The sequence below is a fragment of the Neovison vison genome, chromosome 2 (assembly GCF_020171115.1).
Source record: "Neovison vison isolate M4711 chromosome 2, ASM_NN_V1, whole genome shotgun sequence".
Classification (NCBI taxonomy): domain Eukaryota; kingdom Metazoa; phylum Chordata; class Mammalia; order Carnivora; family Mustelidae; genus Neogale; species Neogale vison.
The window spans coordinates 13,488,023-13,515,649 of NC_058092.1; the positions used below are offsets into that span (position 1 = coordinate 13,488,023).

At 57.6% G+C, this 27,627-nt stretch overlaps 1 protein-coding gene across 1 annotated transcript; it reads right to left on the minus strand.

Moving 5' to 3' along the window:
- Window positions 1-26,854, minus strand: ALDH4A1 (aldehyde dehydrogenase 4 family member A1). The gene is made up of 15 exons (XM_044237281.1): window positions 26,702-26,854; window positions 17,298-17,394; window positions 16,613-16,705; window positions 14,203-14,250; window positions 13,287-13,442; window positions 11,709-11,858; window positions 11,555-11,629; window positions 10,328-10,515; window positions 8,021-8,094; window positions 5,572-5,768; window positions 5,371-5,418; window positions 4,391-4,543; window positions 3,582-3,703; window positions 2,760-2,878; window positions 1-2,264 (listed from the first exon to the last, which is right to left on the minus strand). The coding sequence occupies exons 1-15, from the start codon at window positions 26,761-26,763 to the stop codon at window positions 2,152-2,154; spliced, it is 1,695 nt and encodes a 564-aa protein (XP_044093216.1). The 5' UTR covers window positions 26,764-26,854; the 3' UTR covers window positions 1-2,151.
- Between the last annotated feature and the right edge of the window lie 773 nt (window positions 26,855-27,627).

Here is a 27,627-nt window from a genome sequence, read left to right on the forward strand (position 1 = left end):
GAAAACGGAACAGAATATAGACTTATTGTAAGGAAACTGCTAACACAATCTTGGAGGCTTGGTAAGTACAAAATCGGCAGAGCGGGTCAGTGGGCTGAAGGCCCAGGTAAGAGTCACAGCTGAGTTCAAAGGCTGTCGGTTGGCAGAATTCCTTTTTGCTTGGAGGAGGTCAGTCTTTGTTCTATGAAGACCTTCAACTGATTAGACGAGGCCCACCCACAGTACAGAAGACAATGGGCTTTAACCTGGGAGTCCATTGATTTAAATGTCAATCTCATCCAAAACACACTTTCATAGAAATATTCAGAATAACGTTTAACTAAATACCTGGGCACCATAGCCCAGCTCAGTTTTCACATAAACTTAAACCATCACAACATGGTAATGGTGGCTGTTACAATGTATACATGGCTGAATCATTCATTCTGTATTTAGCATTATTCTAAACAATTACATGAATTAATTCACTCAGTCGTCACGACAATCTGCGTGCATGTGTGCTCGTGAGTATGTGTATTATTACCCAGCTCACAGAGAAAGGGACAGATCAGAGGTCAAATAACTTTCTGGAGGCAGAGAGCCGGGATTTGAACCCACCCGACTCCAGAGTTCTCGTACCTCCAGCCCACATTCCCAAACCTCAGTGCCCGCCCTTCCCTCCACCCCACCGAGGCCCCCACACTCCTGGCATCAAGGACAGGGGAGCAATATACACCGCACACATCAGCCTTTGTCTGAAGAAGCTGGCCTCCCAGTCCCGCCAGAAACACCCACAATCTAAGTAACAAGCATTCACGAGGGTGTCTGCAGAGAGAAGCCCACCGCCACCTCGCAATTTCACATCCGTGGAACCAGGACCACCTCCAGCACCTCCCCCCAGGTGGCCTCTCCCAGCAGCCATGGAGAACTTGGAAGGAAGCAGAACTATGCCCTGTCCCAGCAGCATGCCCACCAGCCTGCAGGCCACAGTGTACAACCACGGTACTTGGGGACAGCCCCACAGGGGACCCGTGCCAGCTGTCCTCGGCAAAGGACCAGGACCCTTAAAAACGGTCCTCTGAAGTCACCCCTTATCGGTCTCCAGCCCCCTGCGATCCAATTCAATGTCCCCCAATTCAATCCAATTCTGAGTGTCCCCCCAGCTGGCTCTGTCGAAGATTGGGCCGCCTGGGGGCTAGTCCACACAGAGCTACTTCTGTGCCAGGGAGGGAAGGTTCTATGGGGCAATCCTTAGCCTGGGCTGGACGGGAACCCCAGGCTAGTTCTCGGGGCTGGGAGAAGGTGGGAGCAGTCTCCCCAGGCCTGTTCTACCATAGCTGGAGGGGACCAAGCTCCTGTAGGAAGCCCTGGGCCCACACAGGTGGGGAGCCATGAGCCAACAGCAAGCTGAGTTGGCATGAAGGCCCCCTCCCCTCCCCAGGGGTTTTACGAAACCACAGCCCAAACGGGAAGGCCCACCCAATCCTTTACCTCGACAGAGAGCCTCTGCTAGCCCCACAAGCCCACACAGAAAGACCGCCAGGAGTCACATGGGCCTCTGGAGAACATGGGCGCCCTGGACAAAGGCACAGGGGTGTCTACGGCACCAGATCAGGCCCAGGTACCCACTGGCCCAGGTGGGCATGGGCCAACTGCTGGGGAGGAAGGTGGGCAGCCCAGACCAGGGAGGGTCAGGCGAGCTCGTGCGCCCATGCCTACAGACACTCTGGGTCATAGCTAATCCTGGAGCCCTGGAGGAGCCAAGGCCAAGGCCAAGGCCCGGAGTCTCTGTGGATGCTCAGGTTCACCAAGGGGTCCAGAGCTGCCCTCTGGTCCCTAAGGGATCTTGGAAGGCACTTTACTGCCATTCCCCAGGTGCCCGAGCCACTGGGCCACAGTGCACAGAGAAAGAAGACAGGCAGAGAATCTGCCAGACAGAATCTTCAGGACAGCCGTGAGAGAAGGGGTGGCAGCCCCGTTCCCCTCCAACAGGTCTCAAATCAGAGCTGGCACCTGCCCCTGAGGGGTGTGGGACAGGCCAGGATAAAGCCCAGTCGGGGCAAGGGGGCAGTCCCACGGGGAGCAGGTCGAACGGGCCAGAGCGGGGCGAGGGCTCTGAGGTGGGTTGTCCGGACAGACAGGTGGACAGACAGCAGAGGCACCGGGTGAGGCTCACTGCATGTAGGCGTAGCGCCAATCCCCCAGGGGCTCGTGGGTCTCCTTGATGACCTGGGGCGACGTCCACCGCAGCACGTAGTGAGGCCCCCCCGGCTTGTCATTGGTTCCTGTGGGAAAGACAGCTCTGCTTGCCTCCGAAAAGATACGGCAGCCCCGGGGCAGTCCCTGGCAACCCAGCCGAAGGAAAAGGGAGTGGGTAGAGCTGACCGACTAACCGGGCACCAGCAATGGCAATAAGCAGCTCAACAGAAACTAAACGTGTCCATGAGGCCAGGGCTCCTGAGCAAGGCCAGGGGAGGCAGGACCCACGTTCCCCAGGGCCATGCGCCCTGCCTGCAAGGGGGTGTCCGGGAGCACCGTGAAGAACGCGCTCCACTGGGAGCCAGGAGCCCTGGGTCTGGCCCTGGCTCTGCGCCAAGGCAGCTGGGACCTCAGTTTACCCCTCTGTCAAATGGGAAGAACTACCTGCCTTAGCTCCGGCCCACAGTGTTGGCTATTACTCTTAACACTCCTGATGTGAGGGCTGAAGAGTCTTCTGACAGAACTTGCCCCCCACCCTTGGGGGGCACCCTTGCCCCCTTGCAGAGTAGGGACCCACTCACCAGAGGCTCGGGCCCCCCCAAAGGGCTGCTGGCCCACCACCGAGCCAGTGGACTTGTCGTTGATGTAGAAGTTGCCAGCTGTGTTCCTCAACAACGTTGTGGCCTCCTGAACAACATCCCTGCACAGTAGGGCAGTGGTCAGAGGGGAGCCGGCTTGCCTGCCCCCCCCGCCCCAGGTCTGCCCGCCACCAACCAGCCCAGCCCGCAGTGGCTCCCAGCTGATGGGGACCGGCCTAGCCCATACCAGCTGCCCAGCTGACAGGATCTGGCCACAGGGCTCTAGACCCCTTGGGCAGGGTCTGAGAGCCTCTGAGCACCCCCGTTCTGGGAAGTGGTTAGTACACCTCCCTCGCAGGGCTGCCGCAGGAGCTGAATGGGTAGGAGAGGGTCCTGCCATGGGCACTCAGGGAGTGGCCCATCCTGGTCCCATTTTCCTGTCCCCTCCTCTGCCCCGGGGAGCTGGAGGAACCCCCAAGACCCCCACCCCCCGCCCCCAAGTCCCAATCTCATCTCCATGATCTCGAGGAAGACGGGGCAGCAGCTAGTGCACGGAGGAAGGGAAAGCCAAGGGTTTAGCATTATGGCCTCCGGGTTCAAAGGCACCCTCGGCAGGTGCCTTCTGGGACCCCAGAATATGCATCTCAGTGAAGAGCCCGGGTGCCAGTGTCCCCGTGCTTGGGAGGCCTGCCTACTTGCCGGTTGGGGTTGAAGTGAGGGCAAGGGACGGCATTAGGACTAGGATCCTCATCCAGGAGGTTGGTTGAGGAACGGGATGGGGTGTCCTGACACCAGGCCAAGAGCAGAAGGGCGGAGGCGACTCACTTATCCTTGGCGAACACTGCCCCCGTGAGGCCGTAGCTGGTGGTGCTGTCGACCAGCCGCAGCGTCTCCTTGTACTCTTCGTCCGGGTAGACGTAGACGGTCAGCACGGGCCCGAAGATCTCCTGACACAAAAGCCCAGGTCACACCCGCCCTGGACCTGAGCCCCGAGGCCTCCCAGTCCCCCTGCTCTGGTCTCCACGTCTCCCCCGTCCCCCCGGCCTCGGGCCACAGCTCAGCACCTGTAAGAAGGGCTGGGTGCCTCCCACTGCTGGGCTCCCTCCGGTGAGCAACACACGGGTTCCTGCCATGCCAACCCCATCCCAACCTGGCAGGAGGTCCCAGGATACTTTCTCCGCGCCAGCCAAACCCCCACCCTGGCAGTACGCGGCACAGGAACAGCCCAGCAATATCACTGTCCTCTGGGCCCTGCACTGCCATCCTGGGCAAGTGCTTTCACCCCTCAGAGCCTCAGTTTCTCATCTATAAAATGGGTATATCAGCTCTCCTCTCAGTCCAGGGCCCAGCTGTGGCCGGCTCAGAGGTAAGATGGGGACTGTGGCCTCGTGGAAGTGCTAGGACACCGCCAGGCTCCGCAGCGTCAAAGACAGAGCCCTGGATTGGGGTCAGGAAGCCGGAAAGCCAGGCCTGGCTCTGTTCTCACTGGGAGGGAGAGACCCCCTTTCCAGAACCTCACACTCCAGCTGCGGGTTTGGGTAGCACCGCAAGCGGGAAGCCACACACAAGGATCCCACGTGCGCTGGGCTCAGCGGAAAGTCTGGTCTGTGCCCCCAGCTGCCCGCCCCACTCACTTCCTTCATGATGGGTTCCTGAGGGTCTTGGCTCTCAACGATGCAGGGCTCCACAAAGTAGCCCACGGAGTCGTCACACTTGCCCCCGGCCAGGATGCTGAGGCTGGGGGAGGAGCGGGCGTGCTCCAGCCATTTCTTGATGCGGCTGAAGGACTGCGGTAGGAGGGGAGGAAGGGAGGTCCGAGACTGGCCGGGAGGCTGTGCCCGGCAGCAGGGCCCCCAACACGCTCACCCCAGCACATCTGTCCCTGAAGGGTCCAAATTCTGGCATGGGGGGATGGGGAGAGGGCCAAGCCAGGGTCCGGCCGAGGCACGGCAGAAACAAGGGCAGACAAGCATGTGTGTCTGTGGACCACAATTACACTTACAGAAACACAACACACACAAGAATGTACACATGGGCATGTGCATGGCCACGAGCCTTCATGCTGAAGTACCTGTGTATGGGCAAGCCCGTGTTACACACACACACACACACACACACAACAAATGCAGACAATGCCCATCTATATACATACAGACACACGTGAACACACATGGGTATCATGTGTAGTGTATACACGGATGTATACACTATACATGTATAGTGTATACATGGGTAGTGTATCATGTATGTGGGTGTGTCTGCTCCTGCCGCTGACCCAGGTGACTGCCTACACACCGAGCCTGTCTGTGTTCATGGGCATGCACGCACACAAGTGTGTGGGCGCAGGCTGTGGCCCTGCAGGCCTGTCTGAGCACGTGTGTGGACCTGCACTCAGCGGGGGCTGGTCAAGCCTGGCCGCAGGAAGCAAGCTGTCTGCTTACGGATGTTTCTGCAGGTTTCAAAGCTCGGGGTTGGGGCGTCTGTGCGGCCGTCGGACTGCCTTGCCTGAGGCAGTGGGGCTGGGTGACCCCCATCAAGGCCCCCACGTCTTCTCCTCCATCTCCCACCCAGGCCAGGGTCTGCCCCCCCCAGAATACCTGCTTCTTGCCCGTACCTTGGCATCAATCACGGCTGAGAAGAAGGTCCCAAAATCCTCTGCTGGCTGGAGGACGGGAGGCCCCAAAGGAGCTCGAGTGAGTCACCATAGGCCCGAAACAAAGGGAGCCCCTTCCCCGAGCACCCCAGCCCCGCCCCCCCCACCAGCATCCAATCCCATCAACCTCCCACTGGGCTGCGGCAGGAGGACGCCACTCACGTTGCCCACTTTGATCCTGCCATGCTCCTCCAGCAGCCGCCCTTTGATCTGCGGCCACAGCGACCTGGGCACGTAGAGGCGGGAGCAGGCCGAGCACTTCTGGCCGCCGTACTCGAAGGCCGAGCGCAGGGTCCCGCTCACCACGCTGTCCACGTCGGCAGAGCGGTGCACGAAGTGGAAGTTCTTCCCGCCACACTCTGAAGGGGAGGGGGGTGTGAGGGGAGCCGGGTCCCCGGCCGGCCCGCCATCCCACCTGTGCACAGGTGCGCGCAGCCCCAACCCCGGGTCACGGCTGGACAGCGCCCCGGAAGCCGGCGAGCCAGACCCATCTCCCACCCCATGGCTGGGGAAACCAAGGCTAGGGCAGGGGCGTGCCCACCATCAAGGCAGGTGGACCAGCATCCGAGCCTCGCAGGAGCCAATCCATTCCCAGAAGCACACACAGCTTTCTCCGCCCCTTCCCGACCCCCAGGCCAGTGAGAGGAGAGGGCAGGGCTCCTCCACTCCACACTGGCTTCCAGGGTTGGTCCCTCTTTCCTACCCATGGGAGCTAACCAACTCCCCCCCACCCGTTTTCTCAGCCCCTGGGCCCTGGTTCCTCCCTCCCTGAAACACAAGTGACCAGCAGCTCCCTGACCAGCAGCTCCCAGTCACAAAGCACTAATCACCTGCCAAGCTCTGCTCAAAACACTTCCTGCTTTGTCTCAGCAAAGCCTCAAACCAACCCTCTTATCCCCATTTTAAAGACAAAAAAATTGAGTGCCTGGATGGCTCAGTCAGAAGAGCACGCAACTCTTGATCTCTGGGTCATGAGGTCAAGCCCCATGTTGGGCGCAGAAATTACTTAAATAAAAACTTAAGAAAAAAAGAAAACGGCGCCTGGGTGGCTCAGTGGGTTAAGCCTCTGCCTTTGGTCCAGGTCATGATCCCAGCCGGGGTCCTGGATTCAAGGTCCACATCAGGATCTCTGCTCAGCAGGGAGCCTGCTTCCCCCCCCCTCTCTGCCTGCCTCTCTGCCTACCTATCATCTCTCTGTCAAATAAATCAATAAAATCTTAAAAAAAAAAAAAACTGAGACACAGAGAGATTAAGTCTGGAGCCTGGGAGGTGGCAGGGAAGTGGTATGGTAGTCTCCCTTCCTTGGGGCACAGCAGAAAGGGGGCAGGGAACAGAAACCCAGATCCAGCGCACTGTCCCCACTTTGTGAAGGGTGGATTGGGGTAGAGATGCCGCCCCTTCCTTGAATCCCCATCAGAGCGCCCACCAGCTCAGGAGTGGGTCCAGTTTCCCCGTGGGCCCCACTTCATCCATTAGAGAAGGAATGCTGAACCACCAGCCCCTGCTCTGTGGCTGCTATGCTGTGCTGTGGGACCCTGGACAGCCCTCTCTCAGGGGCTCAGCCTTTTCCCCAAAAAAATCCTGATCCATGGGAGCCTCCACAAAAATGGGGTTCTGTGAGCCAGAGAGTGTGGGAAACACGTATCACTCCTGATTCCTAAAGAAACGTCGTACCTTTAAAAGCATTAAAGGCTCTGAAAAGTCCTGCAGCGAAGGATTCTGTTTTGCTTCTACACAGAAATCTCAACCATGTGGGTGTTTCTTTGTGGGAACATTCGTAGTATTGCTATAAGCTCCAGCCATGCTGAGCTCTCAGGCCCCTGTCCTGCTGGCCCCCTGCCTCCCTATGCCACCTACACTGGCCTCATTCCGACCCCCTGGCCTCCGGACCAGCAGGTCCCTCTGCCTTGATCCCAGTAAGTAGCCGCTGCCAGATGCATGTAGCCATTTATATTCACGCTAATTTAAACGAAGCAGAACAAGCCGTTCACTTCCATGGTCATACCGGGCGCCTGTCAAGTGCTCGACAGGCACCCGTGGGCCCCCGCCCAGGCCGCATGGACAAGGAACTTTCACATCACCGTACGAAGCTCTACTGCACAGCGCCGGGGCCCGCAACAGCTCGGCCTCCCCAGATCTTTGTCAGGCTGACTTCCTCTCTGGGTCCAGGTCTCAGCTCAAAGGCTCCTTCCTTGAGAAGGACCACCCCCCCAGCCACCGCGCCCAGCCCCAGGGACTCTGCACGCCAACTCTCTCTCTGTGGATTCTGCCCATCACTGTGTGCCCACTATCTGCCTGCTGGCATGGAACACGAGCTCCTGAGGGCTGGCTCTGCATCTCTTGCCCTCACAGCACCCCTGGTGTCCAGAATGCCTATGTAGTTCCTTAGTGTTTCATCTGCTGAATGACAAATGAATGAACTACACATTCGAGGGCACAGGCCCCAGGTCCTAGCAGAGCTGAGGCTCCACCCCTAAGGCCCCTCCCTGCTCAGCTCCTCCAGGGCTGGCCCCCCACCCTGCCATGGGGGCATCACCGTCTTCCTCTTTCATGAATCAGGGAGGGGTGCCCGGGAGCCACAGGGAGGGCACCAGGGAGAAGGGACCCTCACCTCCGGCCAGGCGTGGGAAAGTGCGGAACCGGTCCAGGTTCTGGGCCACCTGCTTCCACAGGTGTTTGAAGGTGCTGAAAGCAGAGGACAGGGCAAGGATTAGGAAGTGAGGCTCAGGCCCCTGGGACAGTGAGGGTCCTGGGGAGTGGGGAGAAGGCTCTACTAGAGGAAGGGGCCCCAAAGCCCAGCAGGTGGGGGCAGGGGTCAGAGCGAGGGTTGGACAAGGGAACGGAGTAGGCAGGGGCAGCTGGCAGAGTACATTTGGGACCCGTGGTGGGAAGCAAAGGTAGGCTTGGCTGCAAGATGAGGCCGACAAGGCCAGGGGCCCCGATTCCGACACCCATGGCCACGGGACCTCACACTCATCACTCAACCTCAAATGGCGCTGCTCCTCGGGGACCTGGAGAGAACATTCCCACGTGGCAGCGCTGCTCTGCCGTGGCTCCAGCGGGAGTCACGCGCCTCGGTCAGTGCCAGACACGCTGCAGGTGCCGGCCGGGGGACAGACACGGCCACGGAGAGTCGCGCCCCCAGCCCAGCGCCCCAGCTCCAGAGGCCAAACCAAGGAGGGTCCTGGGAGACGGAGCGCAGGCCCCCACCTCCTCCCCAAGCTCCAAGTGTGACCAACCTCAGCACCACAAAACAATAAAAATGCTAATCACCAGGCAGCCTGCGACACAGTAGCTAATACTAATTTATGACTTTCCTACCTTTACGCCCGCTGCTCATCAGAGCATGGCTAATGGGGGCCAGGCCTGCTCCGCCCGCTAACAGGCAGGGACCCGTGGGGCCCACGCTGGCAGAGGGGGCCTTTTTGGAAAACGGTCCTCCTCAGCAATTTTAACGCTGCCATCACGCCCGGCAAAGCCTGGGAAGGGGGGTGTAGGAGGGCCTGAGGCCAGGCAAGGGAGACAAAGCCACGGCAGGTGTCCCCAGGGTCACCAGGAAGGACCCCCTAGTGTAAACCCTGATATCGCCACTCAGATGACCCTTGGGCACCTCCCCACACTCAAAGTGACCAGCATGGGACTTGTCATGTCCACCCACGCCTTCCAGAAGCCCCTCCGCCCAGCCCCTGGACTTTCCCATGGACCCCCAGCCATCCACTGACCCAATCCCATGGACACACAATCGTGTCTCCCTGCCACCTGCTCACCTGAACCCAACCCCACCTCTCTACCCTGGTTTGGTCCTCTGCTGTCCCCTCCTGGACAGGGGTGGTCTCCTCACTGGTGTCCTGCTCTGGCCATTGGGGACTTATGCACAGAGAAGCCAGAACAATCATCTGGGACAGAGACTACAAAGGCAGGGCCCCAGTGGGGCCAGACTAGGAAAAAAATGACCATGTACGCAGAGGCCCTGGGCCCGCTGAGGCTGGCAGGGATTGGAGAGCACTAAACCCCTACCTCCGGCCAGGGGTGCCCCATGGACAAGCAGGCCCAGACGGGCAGGTTCTCAAAAGCAGCCTGAAATCTCAAAAAGATTTCTGCATGAAACCGTCCCAACTGTACGAGGTTGGTCCATCTCAGTTAGGGGTCAGAGTAGACAAGGCCACTTGCCAGGTCCAACTAGAGCTACTACCACCGGCAGACTCTGCTTGAAAAGCAGCTGCTTCATGAACACCCTGGGTGAAAACCTTCGTTGGCTCCCAATCACCTTTGGGATAAGGTCTAGACACCTCTGTGGGCTCACAGGGCCTTACAGTCATGGGACTCAACCCTCCGAGACTTGCCCACATGTTCACCGGACGTATATACCTGCTCGTTACTGAATAAACGATTGAACCGTTTCCTGCGCCCACTCTTCCCGCGGCCCCGGCACCCCACACTCCAGCCCCACGGAACCACCACCGGCTCCCCGAGCACGGGAGCTTTAGCCTTGAGGTCTTGCAGGTACTGTTCCCTCTCCCACAGCACTCTCCCTACCCCCTCTTTGCTTGGCTATCACCTCTGCCTACATACCACCTCCTTCAAGAAGCCTTCCTGCTTCCTCCAATCCATTCCAAGCTCCCTTGTGCCCTTCCCAGTGAGAGAGGTGGCATCAAAATCAGCACCACCAAACGCCTGTAGGCTGCTTCCAGCCTGTGACGTCCTTCCTCTTGGATCATTCACTGGAACCTCACAATCGCCCTGCGAGGTAGGGACCCTGTTCCTCTTGAACAGGTCAAGAAATGAAGGCTCAGAGAGGTGAAGCGGGCCACCTAAGGCCACACAGCGAGTCCGTAGGTATGATCTGTGCCTGACCTCTGGCTCCCAGATCGCCTGGAACGTCCCCATGCCCCTGGCCCACCATGCCCCGGGGACTCACGGCACGCTGCCTGTGAAGTTGATACCGCAGAGGTGCTCCGAGCTCGTGACCGTGTTGCCAAACGTGGGCCCGTCAGCTGGCACAAACTGGATGATGTTGGGGGGCAGGCCTGCCTCCCGGAGGATGCGGTAGACGGCATAGCTGGCCAGCATGGCGGTGTCGCTGGGCTTCCACAGGACCACGTTGCCCTGCCCGGGAGTCACGGCAATGACACACAAAGCAGGGGTCACCACCCTGCTGTCCCTCCACCCTGAAACATGGCTATCCCTCAAGTGGAGCCACCAGGCCCTTTGGTAGGCCAGGATGTCCCACGGTTCCAGGTGTCGGGCACGGTGTTCCAAACACCCTCGCCAGTGAGACCACACCCTGCCCCCTCTGTTCCCTCGCTCTGGCTAAGGTCGCCTTCTTCCGGAAGCCTGTACTGACGGGTCCTGCCAACGCGCCTCCGGCAGGTCTGTTCTGGGTGTTTCCACGCCGCTGGGTGCTCACTGGGCGTGGCAGGCAAGTGCTCACAGGTATGTCTCTGCATGTGTCCTGGCTGAGGACATGGGGGCACCTGGGTGTGTGCATGTCTGTCTCTGCACAGATGCACAGGATGAGGACAGCCCTGGGCAGAAGCAGCCTCGAGACTAGCCAGCTGCCCCATGGGGGGCCCAGGCCCCTGCCACCTGCCATTGCCCCACGAGCCACCCAGACCCTCCAAGAGCATGACCGCATCACCCCCCACTTTGGTGGGGGTTCACGAGGGCGACAGCCACCTTCTCCCTGACAAGGGCAGGGTAGCCAGGGACTTGGAAGCTAAGACCGAATCTTTACTGTGTGGTCACTTCCCAGACTTGACAGGTCACTTGTAGGGCACACAGTAGGCACTAGAAAGGGATCTGCCATCACCGTCAACCTTCCCTGAAGCCCGTACCAGGCCAGACATGTCCCACGTGCGTGTCCTACACAGGTTCCCCACAACCCTGTACTCTGGGCTCTCCTACTAGATTTCTACTTTAAGGAGGAAGAAACCACCTCAGAAAAGTTCGGGGGCTTGCCTGGGGATTCCCCAGCACGGGGCAGAGCTGGGATCCAAATCAGTCTTGGACCCCAAAGCCTTTCTAGGGGCCCGCACGGCTTCCACCTTCTGGGTGTCTCCCCACAGCTGGGGCTGGGCCACTGCTGTCTGCGGGGGCAGGGAGGAGAGCCGCCCGCCCCATCGCACCATCCAGGTCATCGGCTCACCATCAAGGCCGGCGCCCCCGCCAGGTTGCCGCCGATCGCCGTGAAGTTAAAGGGGGAGATGGCCGCCACGAAGCCCTGGGGGAGGGGGAGGTGGTGAGGCCAAGCTCTTGGCTTCCTCCAGCAGGTTTCTGCCCGCCCCACTGCCTGTGGGTACCTCCAGGCCCCGGTACACGACGCTGTTGGTGCTGGGCGGCACGCTGAGGGGCTGCTGGCCCTCTAGCTCCATGGCAAACTTGGCATTGAACCGGAAGAAGTCGATGAGCTCGGCCGCCGCGTCGATCTCTGCCTGGATCACCGTCTTTCCCTGCGTGCAGGACCACCAGAGGGTCAGTGGGGACCAACGTGCCTCCCAAGGGCTTCTGCCAACACCGACTGTGCGCCCATGGTGCTGGCGGCTCTCTTCTCCCAGGGGGAGCAGGTGCCCTCACTGGGAGCACTTGGAACAAACAGCAGGAGCCCCAAAAGCGGCCAACATTTCCTTCACTGCCCGTTCCTCCCGACAGACAGGAGGGTGCAGGGAGGACCTCTGGGCTGCAAGAATGGGGTTTTTCCAGATCAGGGCAGCCCCTCCTTGGCACACAGTCACTGTCAACAGCCACCCTGCTCGGGACCTGCAGCCACAGCAGCTAAGACGCCCTGCCCGGCTCTGTGAGGTCACCACGCTTCTGAGAAGCTCCTGAGACTTTAGTCCAATAAAGCACCTTAATCTGGCCGCCGAGTGTGTGTGTCACCGGGGACACTGCGGAGCCCACAACCACCGCACGGGCTGCTGAGAACCAGGAGACAGACTCTTAGCCGGCAAGGAGCTGTCATACCACCTCCATGCAGCAGAGGGGGCTCTCAGCACAGGACGGGGATGGGGCGGGGGGGGGGGGAGTGGGGGGGTGCACCGGGTGGGGTGGGGTGGTGGGGAGCTGGCCAGGACCAGGTGACCCAAGAGCCTAAGGCTTCCTCCTGGGGACAGCGAAATTAACCCTCTCCCCCCCCAGGCTCCCTTCCCCACTTGGAGCTGCTGGTGCTCTCCCTGGCTGCCCACGCACGCAATCCGAAAACATCCCTCAGGACCTATGACTACCGGAAGATGTGCTGTGAGCCCGGGAAGAGGGAGAACAGCTAAATCCATTTCTTCCCCCAAAAAAGCTTATAAAGAGGTGATATGCACACAGGAACTCACTGTACCCAACAGGACCTGAGCTATAACGGACAAACGAACAGCACACTATGGGAGCGCAGAAGTGGGATGAATCCTTTAGGACAGAGAAGATTCTGGAAGGCTCACAGAGGAGGTGATGTCCGGGCAGGAGCCCGAAGGGAAGAGTTCACAGGACAGAGAAGAGAGGGAGCATGCCAGGCAGGGCCACCAGGGAGAGGCAGGGAGAAGGGATGCCCGGGGTCCAGGATCTTGCTAAATCCAGACTGGTGACCTCACCGGCAGAGCAGTCGGCAAGTTGGACACGGGCCCGGAAACAGAGGGCCCTGAGCACAGGACTTGGACATGATTGGCAGTTTGTGAGCCTCTGCTAGAGGTGTCAGAAAGGCCCCTCAGAGGGCTGCGGAGGACTGCAGAGGGCTGACTAAGCCTAGAGGCCGGCACGGGGTCTCGGGACATCTCTCGGTCTCCAGCACAGAGCTCGGCCCGGCACCCAAAACAGCTCAGCTCAAGGCTACTATATTGGATGGTGTGTGACCACAGCCTCCCACCCCACCCCGACTGTGCCCACGGGCACCTCACCTGTCCCACCATGGTCTTGGCCAGGACCTCTGCCCGGCGCGGCCCGCTGAGCATGTCTGCCGCCTTCAGGAAGATCTGGGCCCGGTCTGTGACAGGCTTCAGGTCCCACTCTTTCCTGGCGGCCAACGCAGCCCCAATGGCTTTGTTGAGTACACCCTAATGAAGAGGAACAGGTTCAGGTCTGTCTCCCACTGCAGGAAGGGCCCCAGGGGAACGGGAAAGGGAGACTGGAGGTCCCCCTCCACCCAGGGACCCGTGGCTCCCTCAGCGTCAGTGCTCCCCCCGCCCCCACATACACAGTAGCAAACACAGTGTCCCACCTGCCAGCTCACCCCAGGCTCTGGGCCTTTCCTGCGGCCATCTGGAGGTCTGAAGGACCTGCCAGGAAGGTCTGCATGCTGGGGACTTGCTGCCAAGTCCCCCAGCTGATAAGCTAGCTCTGCTTTCTCTTGTGGTCTCCTTGGGGCCTCACCTTCTTCCCAGGGCCCCCAAGCCCACCAGCCAGAGCCTCCAGCCCTCAAGGTCAGGTGCACAGAACCACAGCCTGAGACTTTCATCCTGACACCAGCATGCCCTCGCTGCCCCATGACGCCAGCTCCTAGACCCCCTGCCACGGGGCACCCCAACCCCTCCAACTGCCCCCCATGATGCAGACCCTCTACCTTCCCATCCTTGGTGTTTCCAATGTCCCTGACTCAGCCTTGCAGAATCTGCTCCCCTTGGAAACCAGGCTGCCTCATGGCATAGGCATGTCAGGGGATGTCAGCCCCCGCCTGCGCAGCTCTCATCTGGCTTGAATGAAAGACTCCGCCCACCACGGCCAGAGAGGGAAGCAGACACTGAAGCCCGCCTCCATGCCAGCAGCCAGAAGGCAACAGAGGGCCAGCAGCCCAACCCGAAGTCGCCAGGGCCTTACCTTGTCTGCATAGCAGAACTTGGCCACCTTGTGTCCATGGTTGAAGGGCTGGAGACGAGAAGAGAGTGAGGTCACCGCCCAGCCGGGAGATGCCAGGACAGGTGGGCACGTGGCCGGCCACAAAGCTCACCTACCAGGCAACAGCCCTCAGCACCCTTGCCCTCTCCCCTCCGATCCCCACATCCGTCTCTCTGACTAAGGGTTACAAAGCACCTGCGGCTCGGTGAGTAAGTCCATCCCTGCTCTGGAAGGTTCACAGTCTCCAAGAAAGGCATGGACCACACAGTCTTTCAGGGAAAGTGTGGACTTTGTGGCCAGACAGACACGGGTTCACTCTCAGCTCTGCCGGCTGGAGGCCGGAGTAAAGTGAGTTCCCCTTTCCATGTCTCCCTCTGTGGGAAATGGGGACACTCCCTACCCCCACCCCCGCCTCACCGCATGGGGAGTAGGACCAAGTGGGTTCACAGGTGAAAACACCGCCAGAGCGGGTGTGGCTCGCGGCTGGGGCTCAGGTGTGGGCACGGTCCCCTGCGAGGCCCCACGCGATGCGTCGGAGTTGAGACCCGCTCAGGATTTCTGTGGTCCCCCCAGAATGCCTGGGGGTACAGGCCAACAGCTTCTCTAGCCCCTGGCCCGGGACCCAGATATACACTCATTGAAAAGACCCTCCACAAACATTTACAAACAGAAGCCAACAGCACCAGATGCTAGAGTGAGCAACATGACGGAGCAATTTCCCTTCTTTCCACCACACTTCAACACTTTTGCCACCAAGCAGTCTGCCAATGGGCCGTTTGCAGCTTTCCTTTCTAACACGGCAGCCACGAGCCATGTGCCTGCTGACATTTCAACCCCATTCCTCAGCCACACCTGCCACATTCCACGGGCTGGACGGCCACGCACCGCCCATGGCCGCGGTAGTGGGACAGCATGCAGATACTGGTCACCAGAACTGCAGAAAGTTCTACTGGGTGGTGCTGGTCTAGGGCTCAGGACAAAGTGGCCCTTTGCCCCTCATTCCAACCACCAGCAGAGTCACCTGTATCCTGTCTGCGCCCCGAGTCTGGCATGTCTTATGATGCTCAGGGCCTGAGGCGGCAGCTCGGACCCTGCCCCTTTGACCCAGCACATCCCCATGGACCGCAGCTCCCTGACGCCAGCAGCCACGTGCCAGCAACTACCTCCCATGCCTGGGCTCCCCCAGTTCCCATGTGGCCAAGTCCGTGAGGCACCACAGGCCGTGAGAATGGAAGTGCCCGCCCAGAGGGTTATCGGAATCCTAGCTGGCAGGTGGCACAGCGCTGAGGGACCGGGTGACCTGCGTGATGTGGGGCTGTGCTCCCAGGGCTCCAGGTGTCGTGCCCTCTGGTTGCTGACCCAGTAGTGGGCGCTCTGGCCAGCATGGAGTGACAGTGTGCAAAAGGCATCCTTTGGGCATGAGCTGAAACTCAGGCAGTTTGTCCTGATGCCCTCGGGAGCAATTTCTCTCCGGGCCTCCTATGGGGAAGGGCTGTACTTCTCCCAAGGTGCAGCTGGAATTTATTTCGAGAACACTCTGACTGGTGTAAGTGACATGCTGGCTTCCCTGCGGTCACCAGGAGGCCTCAAGGCAAGTCCAGGCGGTCTCCTGCACCAGGGCTTTCTATGACCAGAGGCCACAGCTAGATGACCCCACTGCACTTTGAATTACTATGCCCCTTCCAAATCCTCCCCAGAAAATGCACCAGAATCAACACCAACAGGGTGTGGTTCTGGAGAACAAGGATTAATCAGTCCTTTTCCAGATCTAACTGTGCCGCCCTAGCTGGGTCATTTAGTGTCTCTGAGCCTGACCCTTGATCTCCAAAATGGGCAGCTAACTCCCCTGCTCTTCCTCCCTCAAAGAGAAGTGGCAAGAGACGAGCCCCCGCAGATGGACAGACCTCTCAGATGTGTCTGTAGGAGTGTGGCTCCAGCTGGAGGACTTCTAGGAGGAGGGGACACCTGGCCGGACAACGGGCCCACGCTCTGGGGGCTCGCCTCAGAGGAGCTTATCTTCCCCGAGGGCAGCAGTTCCAAAATAGAGGGTAGGGCTTTGGAGACTGTCTGATTCTCTGGAAGGATTACCTTCAAGTCTGCCATTCTGCCCTTTCTCTCTGCCCTCTAGGTGGCCAATGGGTCCACCTTTCTAAAAAGACGGCAAAGCCGGTGGCCATCACCGTTTTAACTCCCTCTTGACTGGTGTGAAATCGGCATCTTTCACGACAAGACCCCCAAGACTACTTTTGGAGGTTTTATACTGGCACGCAGAATGCAAAATCAGGGAACGGACTATAAACTCTGCGGGCAGAGAGTCCCGTGGGATCTGTTTCCTGAGAGATGGGACCCCAGGTTCGGGGAGAAACTGAGCCCCGCCGCCCACAGGACTCACCGACACCTGGTACCGCACATCTGACGTCCACACCTCTTCGTCCCCCACCACACATGGAATGGCTTCCGTCCGGCCCTTCAGGTCCTTCAAGGCCTGCAGAGGGGACAACTGGGGGGTTGGGTATTTCCTCCCCGCTCTCTGCCCCACCTAAAAACCCCAGGGGCAGAGCGTGCAAACACAGATCCCTAGGCAGGAACAGAAATACTGAAGGGCCAGGCTCTGAGGGCAGAAAGCATCTGCTCTGCTCAGGGCGGGCAGCAGGACTCAGCCCCCCTCCACCGTCACTTCCTGTTCTGCTGGAGGGGAAGCCAGTGCCGTCGGGGCCTCGAATTATAAACAGAAGAGAAAACCCCGCATCTGAAACGTACATGACATCTCACGATTTTTAAAATGCTGACAATTAACGGGACAATGTTTGTAAGCAGAAAACAAACGTCTGTGGGCTGACCATCCCTAACCTGGAGGAAGCCCCAAAAGTGTCCAGACCCCAAAGTGGCCTGGCTTCCACCCCCCTCCCCCCATGCTGCCTCCAGCCTCTCCCGTCCTCCAGACGCATGGCCATCCCTGATCTGGGCTCCTTCCAAGGCTGGAGGCAGGCACATCAGCGGGTGAGGGCTGTAGGCACAGAGAGGCATCCTGGGGGTGCTGCTGGAGGCTGTCCTCACCTGCCCCCACTGGCCATTACCTTTTGTAGCGCATCTCGCTCGGGGCTACCCCGCGTGAATGCCAAGACCGGCTCGTTGGCCACCTTCGGTGGGGACGACGTGTGCTTCCACCACAGCCTGGGGTCCAAGGGCAGGGAACAGAGGCAGACAGGTCAGTGGTGGCCGCCACCAGACCCGGCCCCTCTATCTCCAGTGGGGAAGGGAGATGTTCTAGGTTGGCCCAGAATTCTGAAATCCAGAGCAAATATAGAACTGGGGGGCAAGAACTAGCCCTGGGGTCCAAAATCCAAGTTCCAGGCCTAGACCTGCCCCTGTGTGTCCTCAGGTGTGTGAGACCTGCCTCCTCTGGGCTGGTTTCTGTATCTACTAAGTGAGAACCATCCTACGAACCCACAAGGCTGTTTGAAGCTTAAGTTCAGTCAACACAAAACTACTTCTAAGTGTTTTTTACATGGAGAGACGGTGGACTCTCCCGTTCCTTCCCCACAATGCAGCCCTTATCCCAAAGGGCCCCAAGTGACTGCTTTCTCTGGGCTGAAAAGGCAGCCTATTCCAGAGCTCAGCCCATCAGAATGGGACCCGGCTGGGATTCCCTTGGCACCAAGGGCTGAGCTCCCGTGGGCAGGAACATTCAATGTGGGCCAGGAACTTGGAGGAGTGCCCCGACTTCAGCTCGTAGCCATGGGGAGGTGGCTATCGGGGTTCAGGGTCTGATGCCAGGGTCCTGAGTTTCAAGAGCTCTTCATCCCGGAAACCTTGTTCAGTCTTGAACCTTAGGACCTCACTGACGGGTGGGTCCTCCAGGCCTCTGTGTCACTTGGGCAGTGACCGCTGGGGGGCACTTTTTATTCCTTCTCCCTGGGAAGGGATCTGGAGGCTCACAGACCCAGTCTAGAAGGCCTGGAGGAAGGACAGGAAAGCAGGGGCCATCAGGACTGGCCCTTCATTCATTCTAGAAGGTTCCTGGGTATCTGCTATGCCTGACGCCGCTGTAGACACGGGGGACAGAGCAGTGACCGTGACACCAAGGCCTCGGGCCGCATGGGCTGCAGAATTTCTTTCCCCTTGGTGCCCCGGGCTTCAAAGAATGAGGAGGTGGACCAGCAGTGGTGGCAGCAAAGCAAGGTTAATGACATGATAGCAAAGAGATCACACAAAGCTCGGGAGGAGGGAGGGGACAGAGAGGGTTACCACCAGTTTCTAAGTCCAGCAGTTTTTACCCTGCCTGCAGTGTGGCTGTTTTAATGTGATTAACACTCTCTGAGCCTATCATCCAATCAGTTTCTTGCCCTCTACCTATCACCAGTGGGGAAAGGATGGAGGCCCCCTCAGGGTGGTGTAAAATCCTTTTAGGGGTAGTTTCCTCCTAGGGTGGGAGGACCCCTCCCATTCCTACCTGCCTTTCTTCCAACTACCCTTCAACCCAAGCAGCTGACCTCCAGTGCGGACCACGGACCACGGCAAAGAACACGGTGAGGACAAGGGGTGAGAGAACAAGTAAGGGGAAGGGCAGGGCTGCTCCAGCCAAGGTGATCATGGAGGGCCTCTCAGGGGAGGTGTCCTCTCCGAGCACCATCTGGGATCTGAGAACTGGGAAGAGCATTCCAGGCACAAAGGAGAGCAAGTACAAAGGCCCAGAGCAGGAAACCAGACAGGAAGCACTGAGAGGTCCCCAGGCGGTCCAGGAGGGAAGAGGGCAGGGCCGGGTTGCCCAAGATTTTGCCTAATGGCTCTAAGTGAGGTAGGCCTTCTCCCTCCTCCCCACCCCCCACCTCCCAGGCAGCACCCACCCCACCCCAGGAGGCCCGTCACATTCCTCGGGCCCCACCCATCCCCTAACCAGGGCTAGAAATGTGGGGCTAGGCCAGCCTCCCACCAGCCCTTTCCTTGGGTTCCTCTCAGGAGCCTGGGAGACAATCACACAAAGCTACAGGTTTACCCCATAAATTCAAGTCCACACCGACCACCCCTCCAACCTAGAGCTGGAGAGGAACAAAGCCTCCATACCAGTCAGGAAAGCAGGAGGGGCATGTACCCCCAAGGGCCCTCTGGAAGTTTCCAGCAGCAGCACATCACCCGCAAGCCGTCAATCAGCTATAGCCAGGAGGGGTCCCGCTGAGGAGGGGTGTGGGCTGGGAGCCTGGACCCCGCTCGCGGGGCATGCAGAAAGCCCAGCTCTGTTAGCAGACAGCTATGGGACCAAAACCCCCATGGGCTCCGAGACATCAGCCCACTATGAGAAACTCGGCAGGTCTCAGAATGCCCACCTGAAAAGTGGGGGCAGTCCGTGTGCCCTTCAGGGGCATTGTGAGGTTAAAAGTGCTCGCCTTTCCTCACCCCTTGGGCTCTGTACTTCTAAGAATACTGTCTTCTTAGATGCGTCTCACAGATGTGTACGTATATATGTATACGTATGTATACATACACACACCCAGAACGTTACCGCACCAGGCCAGGTGTTCAAGGGCAAAATGGTTCTCAGACACCCCCCAGGTCACAACAATCAGGCCGGCCTGGGCACTCACCAGACAGTGCTGGAATAAACTTAGCACCGCATTCCACCCAGCCTAAAATGCAGCAGCTGCCAGGGAACCCCATTCCTTCCCAGGCAGTGTCAGAAGCAGAAGTCAACTTCTGCATTCTCTCTCTACCTTCCCTAGGGCGGAGGCCCACTGTGACCTCAGGATCATCACACTCCCCGCTGGCTTCCCCTCTGCCTGGAAAGTCTCCAAGCCCCAGCCCAGATGCCCATCAGTCCGAATGTGGGGAACAGAATTCAGAGACGAGCCTGAGTCAAATCTGAAGCCAAAAATAACCCGAGGACACCTGACAAAACCAACCCCCCCCAACCTTTTGTTTTGGCTCATGGGCCATGTGGGATGAGCACGAGCTCTTCCCTGGGCTCTGGAGAGGCAGAGAAGAATCGCTCACAGAACCTGGAGCCTCTGCGAGGGTCCGCTTGAGGCCCTTCCAGGCGGGACTCATTCCTTTCTCATGCGCACACATTGAATCGCACATCTCAAGGGCACAGAGACAGCTTGGGTACCACCAGTGACACCTGCCTACTCGGTGGCTTCTCATCTCTTCTCCAACAAAAAAAACTGGAATCCTTCCTGAGGCCTCCAGGCCTATTTCCCTCACCCCTCCCCAGTGCCCACTTTGCCGCGATCCGACCACCCGGGTCTTTCTGGAGTCCTCCTCTGGGGACGCCACCCTCTGGCGCCTGGATGGGCTGTGTATCAGGTCATCTCAGAGCCTACGCTCTGGTCACCGCACCACCAACACTGCTCTGCCTGTCCGTGGCTCCTGCCGGGCCGTCAGCCACCACCCCCGACCCCGACCCCGCCACTCACCCACAGACACCCCACCTGGCCCTCGGGAGCACTGGAGAAAAACCTTTTAAAACAAATAACACCCTGATAAACCTTTTATCAGACTCATCAAGAAAAAAAAAGAGGGGGGCAGACAAAAAGAAAAACAAGGAACACCCAAAGTGTTGTTGGAACAACAACAGCCCCCCCCACCCGCTCCCCGGACTAGACTCCCAGGCCAGTGCTCTTCTGCTAACACCTGGGCTGGATGCAGGTCCTGAGTGCCTGGGGCCAGGGTGAGCAAGCACGAGGAGAGGAGGAGAAAGGAAACTACCCTTGCTTCATTCAGCTTCCAGACTTTCCCAGCTGTTATCTAGGACCTGATAAGGCCAATCCTCCTTATCGTGGAGATAAGGGCGGTGAGCAGAGAGAAAGTGCGGGGCCCAAGCAGATTCAGGCCAAGCTTTATTGCCCCAGAACTTTATTGCCCCAGAAATATCAAGGAATACAGATTAAGTGCTTACAACAGGCCTGGCGAGACACCAAGTGATTATCTCCTGAATCCAGCTCTGAATGCATGAGAAAGAAGCCTGGATTACTATTACTATTACTATTACTATTACTATTACTATTACTATTACTATTACAGAGGAGAAAACCGACTTCTGGGATACTGCTGCTCTTCTGGGATACTGCTGCTCGCGCATGGCTCCAGGGCACAGCTCCCCACCCCACAGAGCAGCACCTGAACCCAGGGCCTCCTCTCTCACACAGCAGAAGCTCCTGCTGCCTGTCAAAGAGACCCAAGCAGTGGGGCCAGGGGGACGGGCTCGTCCTCCTCTTCACCCAGCTTGTGTCTCCTCCCTCCCAGCATTTCCCAGCTCCGGAGAGAGGAGGGCGGTGGTTTGCTGTTCGTGGGCGCTGTCTACTCCGTGCCAGGAAAGGAAAGGTGGGGGCAGGGTAGGAAACCCCCAAGATGGGCAGCTGTCTGAACCCCCCCCCGGGGGGGGGTGAGCAGGGTCTACCCCAACAGAAAGGGTTCTGAGGCGTCATTAGTGAGGGACAACGGAAAGGCACAGAGGGCACCCAAGCTCCACACCTGCCTCCATCATCCCTGTGCTGGCTGGGACCCTCGAGTCTGAATCTTCCTGGTCCAGGGTGATCACTCGGGACAGCCCATGACTAGGGAGAGGGATCAAAACAATAGTCAGAGCGACATTGTTGGGGCACCTGCATGGCTCTGTCCGTTAAGCAACTGCCTTGGGCTCAGGTCATGACCTTAGGGTCCTGGGATAGAACCCCAAGTCGGGCTCTCTGCTCAGCAGGGAGCCTACTTCTCCCTCTCCCTCTCCCTCTGCTCCCCCTGCTTGTGCTTTCCCCCTCTGTCCAATAAAGGAGTAAAATTAAAGGAAGAAAAAAAAAGCAACACTGTCCAGGAACAGATACTCTTCAAAGTGGTTTGTGTGTATGAACTCATCTCCTCTCAAGGCAATCCTAGGAGAGGGCTACTACTGTCTTTACCGCCTGGGAAAATGAGGCAGGAGGGAGGCTGAAGAGCCTGCCCAGGACCACAGAGCTGCTAAGAGGTGGGGCCAGAATCCACCCCACGCTGTCCTCTGGGCCATTCCAACAGCAAGCATCCAGTACCTACTATGTGCCGGGCCACGGCGGGGGGGTACCAGAAGCAGGTGCTCAGGGAGCACCAGGGACAACCGCAGCCCTAGTGGGGATTCCGTCAAGCTCTGAAGCCAGTATTAGCATCACTTCGTGCTGCTAGTTACCTAGTGAGCCCCTGTCACACCATCTCTAACCCTTCTGCTCCATGGCAGATGGGATTCTCCCCATTATACAGACAGGACAATGAAGGGCCAAAGGAGAGCCATACCATCAATGCCACAAAGCGCTGGGTGTGGGCTCACCAAGAGGGCAGGGGAGAACATTCCAGGCGAGAGGCACTGCCTGGGCTCTGCTAGGAGGACTGAGAGCAAAGCTTATGTCCAGGAAGCAATGGGATGGGCCAGCCCCCTGCCCAGCACAGCCTGTGCCCATTCCAGGGACAGGCAGGCTGGGACATGTGTTGGGGAGTTCTGAAATGCTACAAACTAAGCAGGTAGGTGGGCTGCGAGGAGTGACCCAGGACTCTTGCAGGGGACAGGACGGTAGCCAATTCCAGCCCACCCACCCCCTGATGGTGGGGGGACCCCTGGCACCCAGCAGCATCTAGTACAAAAATAATAGAGAAAAATTCACCATTGGTATAAACCTACGATGTGCCTGGGCTACTTTTTTTACTTATTAAATCTATACATAAATATAAATATGTATCTTGGTTCTTTCCAACAAGAATGTACAGAGACATAACTGAGGATAACCCTGATAAAGTCAACGAAATAGAGAAAAAAACCAGGTCAGGGTCCAGGGAGACAGGAGGCAGTCAACTGGGGGCCTGGTGTTTACTAGCTTAAAGCCTTAGATAAGTTTTCCTTAATTTTCAAGGGCTTTAGTTGTTTAATCCACGAAATGGGGAATAGTAATGCCTATAAAACTATCACAGGCTGCTAAGAAGCTCAGTAAAATCATCCATGTCATTAAAAGGTACGAGGCCACGGAGATAGTAAAATGGACAAGTCTACGAAATAAAAGTAAACTACAAAAAAGTGTTTGCAGATGAGCCCACCATTATACTGTTGGGGTTTGTTTTTATTTTAAGCGTATATATTTATGGAAAGTTAAAAGGATATTAAACGAAGGGAGTGCAGTGGTTACTTCCATGTGGTGAGATTCTAGGTCATTTTCATGTTTTTTGCTTTATCTGCACTTTTTCCAAAGGACACACGTTAATTAAAAAAAAAAAAAAGAGAGAGAGAGAGAAGGCATGAGGGTGCCTGGGTGGCTCCGTCGGTTAAGCACCAAACTCTTGAGCTCAGCATTGTGAGATAGAGCTCCGCACTGGGCACGGAGCCTGCTTGGGATTCTCTCATCCCCTCCCCACCAATCATGCATGTGCACCTGCATTCTCTCTCTAAATAAATAAATCTTTAAAAAAAAGAAAAAAGGCGGGGGGGAATGCATGATTAAGAGTATTTTTAGAGGGGGGACGCCTGGGTGGCTCAGTTGGTTAAGCGGTTGCCTTCGGCTCAGGTCATGATCCCAGCGTCTTGGGATCGAGTCCCACATCGGGTTCCTTGCTTGGCGGGTTCCTTGCTCTGCCTCTGCCTGCCATTCCACCTGCCTGTGCTCACTGTTTCACTCTGTCACGCTCTCTCACAAATAAATAAAATCTTAAAAAAAAAAAAAAAAGAGTATTTTTAGGGGTGCCTGGGTAGCTCAGGCTAGGTGAAGTGTCCAACTCTTGATTTCAACTCATGATCTCAGGGTCATTAAGGTGGAGCCTGCTTAAGGTTCTCACTTCCTGGGACGCCTGGGCGGCTCAATCAGTTAAGCTTTTTGGCTCAGGTCATGATCTCCAGGCTAATAAATAAAATCTTTAAAAAAAAAAATTTCTCTCTCCCTCTGTATCTCCCCCACTCCTTTAATAAACAAATAAATAAAATTTGGGGGCAAAAGTTTTTGTTTTTGTTTTGTTTTTAAAGATTTTATTTGACAGGGGGAGAGAGGGAACACAGGCAGGAGGAGCGGGAGAGGGAGAAAGCAGGCTTCCCGCTGAGCAGGGAGCCCCACACGGGGCTCAAGATCAAGACCCCGGGATCATGACCTGGAGGAAGGTAGATGTTTAATGACTGAGCCACTCAGGCACCACCCCCTACAAAAAAAAAAAAAAAAAAGATTTTTTTTAAAAATTCAGTTGAGATTCCTGGCACTCCAGGCAAAAAGGGAAACACTATGAACATCATCACCCACACCAGGTTCCTCAAAAGAGGTGATTTTCCTCAACATTAGTTCTATGAACAGGACACGGAGAGATACTATTAAACATGTTCTAAACGGTTTCTCCATAAATGGCCCAGGAGCATCCTAAATATTAGTTGAATAAACAAAAAAATGGCCCAACATCAGACCTGTTTTTCTAGCACAACGGCTATCTGCTAGGAGCAATTTTGGCCTCAGAGACGTTGGACAGTGTCTGACATTCCTATATGGATGTGCCAACTGTGGAGGGCTCGTGGCGTCTTGTGGGCAGAGGCCAGGAAAGCTGCCGAAAATTCTCCAAGGCCCAGGACAGCCCCTAACACACAGGGTTACCCAGCTCAAAATGTGAACAGTGCCAAGGTTGAGAAACCCTGTCTGGGGCTCTGGGCCAGCTGCTCTATTGAAAGAGGTAACCTGAGCCTTCAGATCTGGTTGCAAAAAAACGCTTTAGCTCCACTCGGGAGGCTCTGTAATTAAGAGCAGGAAGCGGGAGCCTGACTGCGATTTTAGCTCTCCATTGTTTTTAACTGGCAGATCAGTTTCCCATCTGTAAAAAAATAGGGATAATACAGTGCTTACCAGCACACTGCCAGGTCTATGGTTCTTGATCGCTTGATAGAGATTACTGCTGTTGTAAGCTTTTTTTTTTTTCCCTAGAATATGGATTGCTTTCTACCAGGTATTATAGGTTTTTATGGCTAAGCCTTCTCCCCCGCACCATTAAACTGAAAACTCTCCGAAGTCCCCATCCACGTATAAGTTCCCTGGGTACACCTCTCTTCCAGGGTTTAGCACATGGCACATGGTAGGTGCTCAGTAAATACATGAACTTATGGTCTTCCTCCCCCATGGTCAGGGGTGGGGGTGGGGGCGGAGGTTGGTGTCCGAGTCCACGGAGAAGCTTGCAAAAGAGATTGCACTGAAGGTGTGGCAAGTGTGGCCCCCGACCTTGGCTTGGGAGAGAAGTCCTCCCCCACGTGCTCTTCCTGTGCCCTTACCTAGGAAGCCCCCACCCACAAAGGACACCCAGAAGTGTTGAAACTGACCCATGCCCAGGGTGCGCCCCCCCCCATCCCTTGGGAAACTGATTAACTCAGAAAAGGCATAGCTCAGCAGGGAGACAGAGTTGGTCACAGTCCTAGGGGTCAGGCAAACAAAACTCAAACTGGGGGCGGGGGCTGCCCAAGCCTTGAAAGAGAGACCCACAGAAGTACCTGCCTGTCAGACTGAGCCTCTCTGGGACAGGGTCTGCGTCCTGCCTACCTCCCTCCACCCTCCACCTAGGGCAGAGGGGCTCTAAGAACATGTCACTGAGAGGCACCTGGGTGGCTCAGTGGGTTAAGCCTCTGCCTTCGGCTCAGGTCGTGATCTCAGGGTCCTGGGACTGAGGCCCGCATCGGGCTCCCTGCTCACTGGGGACCCTGCTTCCCTTTCTCTCTCCGCCTGCCTCTCTGCCCACTTGTGATCTCCCTCTCTGTGTCTGTCAAATAAATAAATAAAATCTTTTTTAAAAAGAAAAAGAACATGTCACTGAGTGGGCACGGGTCCAGGAACTCAACTCCACCGCTCCGGCATTTCCAGGGCTGATCTACCCCAAAACTGCACCTTGGTTTCCTCACCTGTAATTCGGAGTATCTCCCGCACAGCTTAAAAGAGAGTGATAATCGACTCTCTGCGTAGTAATAACTGGGTCTTAGGTGCCAGGCACTGTTCGATGCACTTTCCGTGCAGTGTCTCTCTCTCAGCAATCACAGTGCGGCATGCATCGAGCCCCTCGCCCAGCGTCTGGCCCATTACAAGCACTCCCTAAGTATTACTCTTCCACCTACCGGGAGGAAGGGTCCCTTTTCTGCCCAGGACTTAATTTGGAAAAGGGAGAAGAGGAAAGAGCAGTCCCGGTAGAAAGGGGACAGGAGACTCAGGGACTCCCAGAGGCGAGTCTTGAATGTGAGACCGTGGGAGGGGGCCTGAGAAGCGCTGTGCAAAAAATCGAGATGCACTCTGTCGGTGGGTTCCCTGGGAGGAGGAAGACGCGCGCAAAGGAGGTGACTTTCCGAGCGTGGGAGCCAGGAGGGGTCCACCTCGCGGAGGAGACCGGGGGGTGGGTCGCAGCGGGAGGAAGGCCTGGGTGAGGGGCAGAAGGCCAGAGGAGGCGACCCCCGGCGTGGGGAGCCCTCGCGATCGTCGCGGGTATCTGGCAGGGAGGGGCCCCCAGGCCCGCCGCAGACCCGGGGCGCACTCACCCGGGTTCCCTCCAGGGGCGGGCCAGCAGGGCACGGCGGAGCGCAGGCTGGAGCGACTGCATCCCGAGCTCGCAGAGGAACTGTTCGCACACGGTGAGCCCCGGAGTTGCTCACAGACCTTGAGCCCCGGGCGCGGCCAGAAGGCGGAGACCCGCCCGGAGCGCACGACCTTGGCGGGCGGGGGAGAGCGGATCACGGGGCTGTCTTCCGCGTAAGACACACCCGAAAAGCCTCCGTGTTTCCTCTTGGTAATGCGATCACTCTGATTCGAAGGCACTGGAGATGCAAGTATGCGAACTAGGACAAGGCAGCCCAAAAGGGAAGCTTTGGTATTTACACGTTTCCCCCTCGTCTTTTATGGTATGGCCCAGCCGCCCTCCGGGGGGCGGGGAGAGGGGGCGTGAGCCCCCTCGACCAATCAGAATGACACACCGAAGACTGTGAGCCAATCGGGTGGGCGGTCCTCCTGTAGCCTGCTCCGGGAGGGGCGGAAAGAGCCAATGAGAGAGCCGGAATGGGACAAGTGTAAGGAGCCGCGGAAGGACGGCGGGTCGGTGAGTCAGGTGTGGTGAGCGTCCCCGCCTGACGGTTTGGTCTCCCGTTGGCCGGGTGGCCATCAGACTCTTGGACCCCGTGGGGCCACACCGCGGCCAGCCCCGTGCCTCCACCCGGGGGGCAGCAGCCCCTGACATGAGCCCACAGACCCTGCCTCCAGCCTCCGCCTGGTGGGCACCCACCCAGCCTGCACCTCCGGGCCTGGCGCTTAGATAAACCGGCCTGCTTCCTGGCCAACTAGGATCAGCGAGAGAGAAAACCCAGCCGGTCCATGCTTAGCTTTTCCTTCAAAGCCCCTGACCTCGTGATGAAGAACGGTTGGAAGAAAGGCAGGTCAGGGCTGATCAGAGTAAAACAGCCGGCCAACCAGC

Bases quoted from the DNA above. Each gene is read 5' to 3' on its own strand.
- ALDH4A1 (XM_044237281.1), bottom strand. From the start codon at position 26,763: ATGCAGTCGCTCCAGCCTGCGCTCCGCCGTGCCCTGCTGGCCCGCCCC. The intron at 16,706-17,297 runs GTAATGGCCAGT...TCCCCTCTGCAG, and splicing joins AGCGAGATGCGCTACAAAAG to GCCTTGAAGGACCTGAAGGG. The intron at 10,516-11,554 runs GTGAGCCGATGA...ACTCCCGGGCAG, and splicing joins CGGGGGCGCCGGCCTTGATG to GGCAACGTGGTCCTGTGGAA.